This window comes from Amblyomma maculatum, chromosome 1 (assembly GCF_055883805.1).
Source record: "Amblyomma maculatum isolate TAMU_Amacu chromosome 1, ASM5588380v1, whole genome shotgun sequence".
Taxonomy (NCBI): domain Eukaryota; kingdom Metazoa; phylum Arthropoda; class Arachnida; order Ixodida; family Ixodidae; genus Amblyomma; species Amblyomma maculatum.
In genome coordinates, this window is record NC_139344.1 from 354232423 (window position 1) to 354245871 (window position 13449).

General features: G+C 48.4%; 2 protein-coding genes across 3 annotated transcripts in view; one reads left to right on the top strand and one right to left on the bottom strand.

The window, feature by feature from the left end:
• Positions 1 to 243: 243 nt before the first annotated feature.
• Positions 244 to 1186, top strand: LOC146207832 (serine/threonine-protein kinase 17A-like). Its single transcript, XM_084577699.1, has one exon. The coding sequence runs from the start codon at positions 407 to 409 to the stop codon at positions 1184 to 1186; it is 780 nt and encodes a 259-aa protein (XP_084433825.1). The 5' UTR covers positions 244 to 406.
• Positions 1187 to 8124: 6938 nt separating this feature from the next.
• Positions 8125 to 13449, bottom strand: part of LOC146207833 (uncharacterized) — a 59096-nt gene continuing 53771 nt past the window's right edge. For both annotated transcript variants that reach the window (XM_084590775.1, XM_084590770.1), the window contains exon 17: positions 8125 to 8402. In XM_084590775.1, coding sequence (XP_084446901.1) covers positions 8290 to 8402 — 113 coding nt within the window. In that variant the 3' untranslated portion in view covers positions 8125 to 8289. The remainder of the gene's footprint in view (positions 8403 to 13449) is intronic.

Sequence of the window (13449 nt, forward strand, 5' to 3'; positions counted from 1 at the left end):
CGGCTCTATTATTCCTGTCTGAGCCAGCGAGCAGTCGTGGCAGGCGCTGTACGCCGTTCACTCGCCGTGCACCCTTCTGGAACGTTTCTACAGCGCTGTCATGGCTGTGCAGCTGATGCGGTTGTCCCGTGATCACTGAGCGACGGTCTTCTACGCGGGACAGTGTGTGCCGGCACTGGCAGTGTTCTCGTTTGCGTGCGTTTTCTGTTCGTGATACGGAGGGTACCCTGTGCCGACTAGACAACGAGCACGCCCGTGTTCCCACCGCTGCATTCGCACGCCGCCGGCATAGCCTGTGTTCGCACACTCGACTTGGATTTGTTCGACTGGAGTAATTCTTGTGTGCACCGCCTGTGGAAAACTTCAGCTCACCGTCTGTGTCGGGCTTTAGCGATTTTGCAGAGAGATGGAGAAGAGTGCCGCCGTTCCACAGGGCTTCCTCAGCGAGGCCACGGCTCCGGTCAAGGTGACGGTGAGGACAGACTCCGTCGCCGACCACTACAACGTCGAACCCCGACCATTCGCAAGGGGCAAGTTCGCGACGGTTCGGCGCTGTGTGCACCGCGAGTCCGGCCGGGACTTCGCAGCCAAGTACATCCGCAAGCGCCGGCGTGCCACCGACGTCCGCCATGAGATCCTGCACGAGGCGCTGGTGCTCAAGATGGCCGAGCCTTGCCCGCGGGTCGTCGACGTGCGAGAGGTCTTCGAGACGCCCTCCGAGCTCATCCTCATCCTCGAGCTGGCGGCCGGCGGCGAGCTGCAGCACGTGCTGGACAGCGAGGAGTGCCTGCCCGAGAAGGACGTGGTGCGGCTCATGCGTCAGATCTTGGAGGCCGTGCACTTCCTTCACGACCGGAACATCGCGCACCTGGACATCAAGCCTCAGAACCTGCTGCTGACGTCATCGTTCCCACAGGGAGACATCTTGCTCTGCGACTTCGGCATCTCGCGAGTCATCGGAAAGGGCACTGAAATCCGCGAGATCGTCGGCACTCCGGATTACGTCGCTCCTGAAATACTGCAGTATGAGCCGATCTCCCTTGCAACGGACATCTGGAGCTTGGGTGTGCTGACCTACGTGCTGCTCTCGGGCTACGACAACCCGCACCGGCTGCATAATTTCTGCTGTTATAAAAAAAATAAACCGCTGAATCTACCACACAAGCAATCAATGCACAGGTACTGAGATTCTTGTGCGAGAGCAGAGGTTGAGTGCCTTCGCATAGCGCCGGCGGAAGCGGCACCGCGTTTGTCTGCTCCCGTGAACGTATAGTACAGCCAAGGTATATGTACAATGGTAGCGAAGGTTCCATAGGCTCCCATTGGTCCAAAAAATGGCGGCTCATGGGCACCGCCATATTGGGGGGCAACTACGTATGAGTGACGTTGAATGACGTCACGCATACGTATGTTTTTAGCGCGAATTTTAAAGTGGTCTTTTTAAAGAACCTGCCTTTTCAAGCCGGTATCTCATGAAGGTTGCCTTTCAGTGCGCACCAACCTTTTCCAGTCAAATGTGCTCGAGTTCTTGCTAGTTATGGCCTTGGTAATGTGCAATTCGGAACCCAATGAAAGTTACTGGCAAAGAAGGCAGCATAGAAAGGCAGCAACACTTTCAGACGCTGGCTTATCTTGGCTGGCTAAGAATGCAATCATGCATGATTCGTAGGGGAAACCTTTTTGGAAATACTGGTGCTACTACTTTTGAGTACAAGGTATGATGCACAAAGCACAGGCTCAAGTGCACAGTTTGCAATACAGTGTACGGCAAGCATGGTTTTCATATTCATGCTTTATTACAGCAACCAAACAAATACAGTGATAAAGCACACCAACAAAAAATACACGTCACAGGCAGCTCAAGCAGTAGTTTCTTTAAGCTGGCTATTCATCTTAATGGTCACAGTGCGGATAGAAAAAAGCCCTGCAGTTCCACGAACGTTGCCAGGTAGGAAATTGAAAAGCATAGAAGACAGTGCTGCTTCAATTGAGGCAAACATGACATGACATAAGTAGGCGCATCAACACGGGTCGCAGCTTTTTTGACGACAGATACGCAGACGGTTCGAAGTGCTTGAAAAAAAACCCCGCAAGTCTCGCAGCTGCCATGGTGTCTTCTTCTCCAGGCTGACGTTGTGGTAGCACCCACGCTCACGCTCGGCACCTGGACGTGATGCAACGTGCACGTTATTCACAATTGCGCCGTAAGGAATACTGCATACTCCAAACGCCAATGCGTCATTATTCCTGTCAATGCTAACTGCAGTACATTATATTTCCATTATATCTGAACTATGGTAGTAAATGCTCGCCCCAAGCTCTCAGCGCCTAAGAGTGCGGTTACGTACGCTCGTCCGCATGGCATGCGGGTAGCTATACTTTTCTATGGTTAAGATTGACGAGAACGAAGTGCGTTTAAAGTTACCCTAACGGTCATGCATATGCAGGATAGCAATAAGAAGACAGGCAGTAACTCCTGAGTGAATTCAGTTAAAGCACCCTCAAGGCCGCGCATATACACGTGGCTGAATTTTGATACTACCAGTTGCGAGGGTCAAATTGGCTTCGCGGTGTTGGAAAACTATGCAGTGTTGTGCTCAGACTTGTCAGGCAGCACAATTTGTTTTAAATTGGCCTTCCGGTCAGTGGCATGCGCGTGGTTGCTCCTGAGAGCCCGGTATCAAGTTAACGCTGGTGATAGCCGGCTGCATGAAACTCACCATAAATCAGACAAATGGTGGGCCTGGGGGGCCTCCTTCGCACAGCTCAGCACTTAAAGTGTGTGCCCTGTAGTGTATTACATAAATATCACCGAAAAAATGAAGCCACGTGCGCACGAACTGGTTACAGAAACAGAAGCCCAAACAAACAGAAACAGAAGAAACAGCCCAACGAAAGCATTCGGAGCATACCTAGAGCAGACGCCTTGTAGCAGACGACACTGACAACAGCTCACCTGTGAAAGTCCAGCGGGAAGCGGTGTAGCTTGACACCGACGCCACTGTCCATGCTGTCGCAATGTGCCACGGCGCATCGTTTCTTCACACGCCGCAAGCTCATCTTGAAATAAAGCGCTAAGCGCTTCAAAAGAACAGCGCGAAGCGTGCAAAGACGGAAAAAGACTTCGCACTGGCCGCACGTCGAAGGAAACGACAAAAACCGAGAAAACTGCCGCAGCGGTGCGGCGGGGTGCAAATTTTACAAAACGGTGACAGAGACGCGACGCGCAAGGACGACGAAAACTTCGCAAAAGGGGCATTTCGAGACTGGCGATAAGAAACCGCTTCGTGAGCTCCCGCGGCATGGAGGAAGGAAAGCTTAGGAGAGGCCCTGACGTCATTTTTTTGAAGCCGGCGCGGCCGCGCCGCGACCGGGCGCTGCAACGTCTCTCCTCCACCTTTAACCTTTCTCCGCGACACTCACGTAGGTAGGGCCCTTAGCAACGCTGTTGCTAGTGGCCCGAGTTTTCATAGCAACGCGTCGCCGTTGCTAATGGCCCGACTTGGCTAACCCTAAATTTTGACGTCACTTCCGCCACACTTTCTCCAATGCATTGGGAATGGCAAGGGCCTCTCCTAAGTTGTTTCCTTCCTCCATGTCCCGCGGCCACTGTGGCTGGGTGCCGAAACAAGGCCTGCAAAGTCAAGCTGCAAATGCACCGCACACTCATCAACAGGGGGCGTAACAAGAACGTTGCAAAAAATTAAAAATGGGGAGTAATATTTTGCTAAAATAGTTTACCTATTTTATAAAACGTGGCATTAAAATGTGTATTTCTTTATGTTGTTTTATAGCGTTTTTATTTGTGCTTTTGAATTTCATTATCTAAGTGTTTTGGCCCCCCCAAAGTGGCTGTGCTGCTGTCGCGCTGGACCGTTTTTGGGCCCAGCCTTCGCTACCATTGTACATATACCTTGGTACAGCGAGCAAGTTTGACTGCAGGGATGGCATGCATTAATTTTTTAGCAAGTGTGCAGACTTGTGTTCCACGCAGAGAATTCTTGCGCACCGACTACCGTCATTGGCACTCTTGGTTAGAGCGGATATTTGCTTTTTCCCGCGCACAGTAGGGCTTTTTTTTTTTTTTTTTTTTTTTTGCGCATATTGCAATCAGCACATCACAACATGCATGCAATGCTGTCTTTCATTTATTCACAGACGCTGTCATTTGAATTACTGCAGTACTGGAGACGCTGCCCGAGACAACTCACCATGCATACCGCTGCCCGAGGCGGCAGAATCTTCGCTTTTTCAGTGAAACTTCCGTGTCAACATGTTCATTTAGAATAATTTGAGACCTTCTGGCCTTGATCCCTCCCTTCTTTGGGAGGGTACTGCTTCATGAAGAAGCCAGCATCTTTTCCATCCTTCCAGCAATACAGCAATAGTATTGTTAGAATTCACAAGTTATGAGCACAAACTGGAACGCGCGCGCAGTTTCGTTTGCCGCTCACCGAAATTTTAGCGCCAACTATATGGACAAAATCTCACTCGCTGAAATGTCCGCAGCGCACATCATGAGAATGATCACTCGCTGTTTTTTCCATTCAAATTTTAATTAAGGAAGAATTCTGCAAGCTTATGTTTCGGATAGCAATGGGAGCTTGCGCTGGGTTCCCTTGCTTACGTCCAGGTACAGAGCAGTAGCGGACCGTAGAAACAGCTTAATTAAATAAACTTCAACAGCCTCAGTAACGATGCAAGATCAACAAGTGCAAGGCTGGCACTCTATAGGGGGTATTCACTGGCGTGTTGTGCGTGGTGCATTGTGGGTAACTGAGGCGCAGTCAGCCATTTTTGTGTCCACCGAACGAACAGGGCAAACGTACGCATAAATTACCGCCATGCGGTTCCACGAGTGGTGGCACCCGCAGCTATGGTTTATTAAGCTATCGTAAACAGTAGTAGCCGTGCACAGTGCAAGCAACGGAAGCTGAAGAGCTGCGCGAACGACCTCGGCATTTTAAGGTTCCGAAAGTACAGATGAACGACTCCGCCCGAACAACTGAACTCGCCGAGATGCGACATGACGTATGGCTGGCACGGCTCAACCGCGCAAATAGTATCACGAAAAATGCGAAATATATGTCGAAAATCGGCTGGGCTGGAACCTTTCGCATGTTCCCTGGCAGCGAGCTGTTGCAACCAACATTACTAGAACAAACTCTTTGGTTGCAACGATCCGGGGATGGCTGCTCTTCCCGCACTCGCAAGCCATATTCCAGGAAAAAGAGCAGCACACCAACATGACAACATACATCCCTGTGTCCAGCCAGGCGCATGCAGTGCGCCGCCGACACCTCCTTGTCGTGTTTTGCGACAATCCAAGCCTTCGGAGGACTCGACCAACACTGTGTTTGGCGTACCCGACTCATTTGACCAGAAGTCGGACGGTCGCATCGTCTGTGAAGCAATCGACCATTTGCGGAAAAGCGAGCGCCACCTTTCGTCCAAAATGGGAAGCTTCGCCGGCACTTTTGGTTGGAAAGAGCTTCTCGAACTGGCATGCGCAAGGCAGCGTTCGGCGTTTCGCGTGCGCTTAAATCGTTGTTTTAGCGTTGCTCTTTTGCTGAAAACGTGCATATGCTGAATAAAGAGGATGACATAGAAGGAGAACGATGTAGAGCGCCGACGTTCTGGGTTTTAGCCAGAATAATGACCAGTGCAGTTTGCGTCCTAAACTGTTCGCCAGGCGCATTGTGGCCGATGCTTAAAGGAGGAAGGCCATGTCAGGAACTTGAATCTTCATACCACTAATCAGTTTTGATGAGAGTGAGCACAATCCATGAAGACCGCAGTGTTTATGCGACAATGCCATGGTTCGCTGTTGATTCGGGTCACATCGTTTGAACTCACTGCGATTGCGTTGTGGGGTGAGATATTTTGCTTAGAAAGATGTGTATCTCTCTTGTGCAGAATGCTGATACACAAAATTAACGTGTATTGCATGGCACTAATGGGCCGACGAGTGTTACAGTGACTTGGGATGCACTGTTTTGTAACACGCGCAAAAGTTTGTCTAGGTTTTCTGACGTAGGGCAAGAGTACCTGCTGACTTCGTCCCTGCAGCTTCTGATGTAGGCCAGGCTTTACTGATTTGTAAACGACTCATATTTTCTCAACTACGCTCGCGCTCATACGCGAGAGCTTCGCTTACTGACGGACCGCTTCCTGCGTAGGCTGCACTCTGCCGTGCTCCCGCTGTTCAGATATAGCGCACCTTGCTATTGTATTTTTGGATTTACGGTGGATGTTTATACAAGTATATAAAATTCATTTCCCACCGAATCTGTCGATGCAAGAACTCTTATAAAACCAATATGTGTTCATTTGGCAGCAAGCACCAAATACAGCAAGAACGCCCAGCTACTACTGAACGGGTCGGTTGTGCCCAACCGACCCCACGGCTTCGTCTTTCGCGCCTTGTATGTCGTCGTGGTCCTCGTTATATATACGTACCAGTGTCGCTGTTGCATGGCACATGCTTAGCTTAGATAGAAGGCATTCCAGTCAAATGACTATTTAGACTGCATGCAATAGTGAACAATGCTGCGTATCTTTACTCCTTATTCAAGGCTCAGCGAAACCTGTCAGCATGTAGAAGGGCTGCTGTTGAGTGTTTCTGTGAGGGCACTAGGATGCTTCTTCTTGCACGGGCGTACTCTGCAAGTCGATAGTTCTTGGTAAGGTATAGAACTCACTCCAGCAAAGCTCTACACTACCTTTTCTCAAGGCAGAGATGGCCCCTTTTCCGTAAATGGTGTGGCTGTAGCAGGAAACAAAACTCATAACAATAGATTATGGCACCGACATAAAAAAAAAAAAAAAAACGGGGGAGAACAAAAGCGGCTCCGCAAGGAAGCAGCGGAAGAGGACACCGAGCACACTGCTTCGTTAGCAGACGACGCGCGCTCAGGGACCAGTCATGAAATATCGAGACAGCCTTTTTTCACGTGTCCGACTTTTTTTCAAATGCGTGATAAGTTTTCCCGAGCCGCGGGCACACACATACGGCGAAAGCGAGACAAGCAACTCAAATCATCCACCGCTGTACAGCGCGAGAATGCACAGCTAGGCAGCGCTGGCGCGTCATGTTTTCCAACCAAAACCAAATCGCCCACAGAGGGCGCTAGTTGCGCCTTTGTCGCGCATGCGCAGGAGCTTTTCCGCAAATGGTCCATTTTCGCTGAAGGAACGTAGGCGGGCAGAGTTGTTTTGCGGAAGGTTTAAAGAACTTTATAAAGTTATTTAAGAATAATAACAAGCGAAACTTAGTTTGGCAATACATAGCACGGTATTTGAAGAGTTTTGCTGCAAAAACATTATTTTGAGTCTGCAACGAACCGAGGTGGCACCACATCGCTGTGGCAGCGGTTTCGTTTGCTTCGTTACCGCCACAGACGATGCAAACATCAGACTTCTGATCGAATGAGGCAAGTACAACAAACAAGTTCCGTATAAAAATACTGACTACAAAATGCTATTTCTGTGCTAAATTTGAACTAGAAGGAGTCAGCGGTTTAGCTGGGATAAACATTGTACGGTACGCATGCAATTGCGCAAAGCGCGAGTTCGTCTGCTTAAACCGCGGCTCTTTAACCAGCCGCTTGTAACGTAGTTTTGTTCTTCGAGTGGTGTGTAGCCTTTCAGTTGGTTTCTTGCGACGAATCTCATCCGTATAGCTCAAGGAACTCATGAATGTCTACATATTTATGCGCGGCCGTCGGTCGACGCTTACCGTGCAGTTGCGCACATCGACTGCAAACGGGTCGGTGCCGAAGTTATTTTTTTTTTTTGTACACGTCGCTGTCCGCATCGCGCAGACTACATATAATTTGAACTGTCACTCATGATGCCGAGTGAGTTTTGATTACAGTGGTGCTGGCATAAGGTAGAGTGGCACAGCAAACGGATGCCCACCAGCTAACTTAAGCCGCCGACTATAGTCAGAACAGGACGCAAAGATGGCGTCTGCTGCATACTGACGACAGCTGTGACGTCACGTGAATACCCCCTATATCAACCCAAACCACAGAAATAAACGCGACTATTAGCTTTTAAAACACAAGTCGAGCGTCTGTTTCAGCAGCAGTAAGAGGAGTCACGTGATCCCACTTTCTCCCCTAGGTTGACACTAGCGTCATTCGCTCCAGTGGTGGCGCTCGTGCCCAATAATATATTTATTGAAACAATACCCTGTCCAACTTCGCAGTGTTCAAACGTCAATTACAAATATATCACAGACAAAAACAGTGTCTTCTCTCCCCTTCTACCCCCTCTGTTTTTTTTTCAGGCATCTTCCTGTGGGGCCGGTTCAGTCATCGAAGCTTCCTGTTCGCGATATGCCCTCCGAAGAATATCTTGTGTTCCTTCAAACTTCATCATGAACTTTTTTCTGAAACCTGAAAGTAAAAAGAACAGTCCATCAGATTCAAAGTTAACCTCTAAAGACAGATGGTTTTTTAGGGCGCTTGCGGGCATTTTTGAGGCGCTGTGACACATCCTTTAGAGTAAATATACAACAGCCACGACTCGGATTTTGGAGACACACACACAACTCATTTTCCAATGTTTTTCTGAATGCTAATCACCAGGACAAAGCACCACCATTTTCGGCAAGTTAATGCTTTGGCTGAGCAGTGCAGCCTCATTAACTTGGTCCCAGAGAGAATCAGAAAGATGTCTAAATCAATGAACACTGAATCAATGAGAAGCGCTCTAAATGGAAAGGCTGACATTCCCTGCTGGTTCGCACACACTGCCCACAATCCGCATGTGCGCTAGCATCACTGCCACATGCGCTTAGAAACAATGACTGCACACAGAGGATAAGTGTTTCATAGCTGTGACATTTCTTTACAAAAGGAACAAGTCCAGGCGTCTCATCTCCAATCTAACTGACCTTCAACGAAAGGGAGAAAAGTGAATGTGACAAGGTTTATCATTGCGGGATATCCTGGAAAAAAAAAAGAGAGAGAGAGAGGAAGAACAGCCACCTGTGCAGATGTACAGCTGACATCTTTGCCCATTTTGCGGGTTTCAGAATGGGCTGTTTCGGTGCAGTTGATGCCGAACCAACTTCTCTGCTTGGTGCCAGGTGCAGAAAGCAGGCTCCACAACAACACAGAGAACTAGATTAGAAAGTGCAGCAGGCAAAAGCCTCCGTGTGTCCCTAGCTGCACTGGCAGTTGTGGCTGCCAACTCTGTCTCGTGACATCATACAACCTGCCAACCAATCAGTGCCTTACATGCACAATCAAATGCCACCTGCCAGAGGCATGCTCGTGTTTTTTTGCATGCAATACTGACATAGCCAACATGGGATTTCTGGACAACCAGGTCTCCCTGCAACAAAAATAAAGGATCAGTAAACTCTCTCTACTTTCTCAAATTTCGCTGAATATTTTACCGTACCTTCTCCACAGTTTTCTACTTTTGCGCCAAGTTTCACAGCAGGGGCATGTTTTGTCAGAACAAAACATTAAAATTTCCTATTTTTTGGCTTCAATTAAGGAGACTTCTACGGGCAACCCTGTGTGCGTGATGTCATTGGCTGTGCAGCTGTTCATATTTGCTCTGCTTTTGCTCAAGGACAAAGTTATGAGCTTGCCTTTGATTATTTCAGAGAAATAATGACCTAAGCTGATGTGACAGTCACAAGCTTAACCAAACAACACACACACAGTAGGTTTTGCAACAGTATCTGTGATGCCAAAGCATGGTCTGTTACGTCGTCATAGTATGGTCAGAAGTTGGTTTCGATTTCCCGTTCTGTACTATTTCATAATACTTCTATTCAGTACAGTCAAGCCCTTTTTGTTTTGTACTGAAAAGAGGAGACTAAGTTGTGTGATCTAATTATAAATTCAAAATGACCACAAAACAACCAATGCTGGCCTTCAATGCTACAGTGTTAAAAGAATTTTTAGAACGTTCCTAATACTGGAGCAGAGCTACTGCCTCCAAGTGTTGTATTTGAATCCGGTTTGGTTCGGTTTGTAGGACTTAACGTCCCAAAGCGACTCAGGCAATAAGAGGCACTGTAGTGGAGGGCTCCGAAAGTTTCGACCACCTGGGGTTGTTTAACGTGCACTGACATCGCACAGCACACGGGTGCCTTGCTTTTCGCCTCCACCAATAAGTGGCCGCCGCAGCCGGGATTCGATCCCGCATCCTTGGACACATTAGTCGAGCGCCCTAACCACTGCACCACCACAGTGGGGCTGTACTTGAATGTGACCACGCCTTTCCTCCTGGCAGAAGGAAAAAGAAGGAACCAGGGCTAAAAAAAAAGCTGTATCGGACAGCCTGACAAGAGCATTGGCACCTAGTTTACGGCTGCATCTGGGTACTCACAGTCTCCCTTTAGCAAAGACTTTCTGAATACCCAGTAACCTTCTTGTCCAGTTCCACAATGACACCTAGACCACAACACATGCTTACAGAAATTACTTTAATGACTAAAGAGTAGGGGTGTGAGAATATTCCACATTTTAAACACAAATTGAATATCTCTGTTATCAGGGTCACATTCGTATTCGAGCAACTGATATTCGGAATTTTCTGAATATTCGAAAATTACTCAATTCACCGGAAATTTTCGAATTCATCGTAATTTCCCCGCACTGCATGCTTCACCACAAAGCTTGACTGCATGACTGTGCAGTAAAGCATCCTCAAAATGCGACGGAGCTGTTTCGTAAAGAAGGACCTTCCCTTCTTGTCTCACAACAGCACAACACTGAACTTCTAGAATATAGGGGCATGCTAATACTCGAATGACCGAATACAAATTGATTATCAAGTTCTCACCGAATTATTCAATTTGGGAACCAAATGCCTAGTATTTGGATGACTGAATATTCGATATTTTGCGATAGGCTCGGTGCCGGTGCAGGGAAGACGAAATACAGTGAAAGCTGGTGAAAACCCCCTCAAATAGAAAATTCGCATAATTCGGATGAGTTCATGTCCTGTACGATGTCAGTGCACGCTAAAGGACCCAGGTGGTCGAAATTTCTAGAGTCCTGCAATACAGCATCTCTTATAACCTGCGTTGCTTTGGGGTGCTAAACCCTACAAACCAACCAAACCAAACAAGGAGCACAGTTCGAGCTGATTCCCATGTAAATCTGTAACGTCGGACGGCAGTTGATTTGCACTAAAGGCCACGAGGCCTCACCCGTGAAACCAACGATCGTCCACATAGGCCTCCATGAATACGTATTGGGTGCAGTGGTAAGACGCCCAACTACTGTGCCAGAGTAGCTGGGTTTGATCCCGACCGCCGGCAGCTGCGTTTCGATGGAGGCGAAACGAAGTGGCGCCCATTTCTGTGCGATGTCAGTGCACGTCAAATATATCCCCAGGTGGTTGGTCGAAATTATTACGGAGCCCTCCACTACTACCCCAGCACCCCTTTCTCTCTTTCAGCTTTCACTCCCACCTTCCTCTCTACCCTTAAGGCATGGGTCAGGTGTCTACAGAGCAAATGTGACAGATACTGTGCCTTTCCCTTCCTGTGAACCAGTTATTATTATTAGAACAGCGGTGCCTGAGCACCTCACGGGTGCACTCCGTAAAAGGCACAATGATGAGTGGAATTCCCCCACAGCCTAAATATAGCCCAACCGCATAGTTTCAGCTTCGAATCTCATATATTCACACCACCAGGCGTGCTCATCGGCCAATCATGCTGTTCAGGATACTGCTTTATGCGTCACTGGTCTTTTAGTCCTATTTCAGAATGACGTCTGGCCCGTTCAAACGCCTAGGCATCCTCTCTTACATCATATGTTTTCTCTACGTTTCAAGCACTCAGACCCATAATGTTTGAGGATGCTTCACCACACCGACTGTGCCGTGAAGCGTCCTCAAAACACGACAGGGCCATTCACGAAGAGGCAGTGCTACTGTGCCGCACTGCGGAAAGGGAGGCGGAGGCACTGACGATTTTGGTTGACATTTTCGAAAGTGTGCTCAAAGTAGTCGACGTCACGAAACATCGTCACTGTTACTTAGTTTCCGTTTCAAGTATATAGGCGTTCAATCACGAAACATCGTCACTGTTACTTAGTTTCCGTTTCAAATATATAGGCGTTCAAAGCATTCATATATTCGATATGTTACTGCAAATGGTTCTCGGCAGTTCTTTAGGAACATTCGATTCGAACTTTTGGATAATTCAGCTATTTTTCCTGGCTCCTTGAAGGCCGAATGAAGGTTTGCTGAGGGCACTGCTTATGTCTGATGCTGTTGAACAAGGCTCCATATTAAAACTATTGAATACAGTCGAAACCGAATATATCGAACCCGGATAATTCAAATTTTGGTTATATCGAACTCACGAATTTTCCCCTGGAAAACCTCATGTAAAAGTATAGGAAAGCTGTGTCATATATCAAACTCAATTTCACCGCTCGTTCGATATATTGAACTACGCACCACACATTGGACGGTGCGCCCTCCCCAAAGACTATCGCATCACCCTTGGCTGTTTGCCGCGTGACGTTTTCAAGCCACGCGCGGAAGGACTGAGAGGGCACAGTTCGGCGACGGCTGGTCTAGGGCAGCGCCGTGGCCTTTCCCCAACGGCGTACGCATCTGCGGTGATTGTTTGCCGCGCCAGCGTGTGACGTTTGCAAGCCATGTGCGTGAAGGAACGAGAGGAAACACGGTGGAAGAGAGGGAACCAATGCGGCCATAGTGTTCGAGAGAGGGGAAAAACGTGACAGAGCGAAGCGCAAGGGCGTGCTCACTCTTCTGCCGAGCTTTATCTCTCCCCTTCTCTCTTTCCCAGTCTTCGTTGGCATCAGCACGCACTACACATGCTCGGACAAGCCAGCTCAGCCCGTGGCGGACGCTTCATAGTGGCTGACATGCGATGCACGTCTCGTGTTGTCGTGCTGAACGTGCATAAGCTACGGCGGCTGCGGACGCTAAGAAGCGGCAGTTCTTATTTTTTTTTTGTGATAGTCATTCATCCTTGCTGTCGTGCTGAACGTGCGACATAGCTGGTGACTGCGGATGTTAAAAAGCAGCAATTTTTTTTTTTTCTTTTGAGATAGTTGTCATTACTTGTCGTGCTGAACGCGCAGCGCAGTGTAAGCTATGGCAACTACGGACATTAAGAAGCAGCAGTTTTTTTTGCGACAGGCGTTCATTCTTGCATCTATGAATCAACGAAAGCACACGGTCAGCTGCAATCATGACACTGGCTTTTAGCATTGTCCGCTTCAAACGGAGTTTGCAGCTACTATCACACTTTCCAATGATTTCGTGGCAGTGGACTACGCCGCCCCAAGCGCGGCACGATAAATCGAACCAGGCTTGTGCAATCCAATCAAGCCACACGGGCACTCTGCCAAGTTTGCTCCATAGTAAAAAAAATAAACACGCTGTGACATTATTGCTGCGCAGCATCTTGGCGCACTGCCAATAAATGAGCTG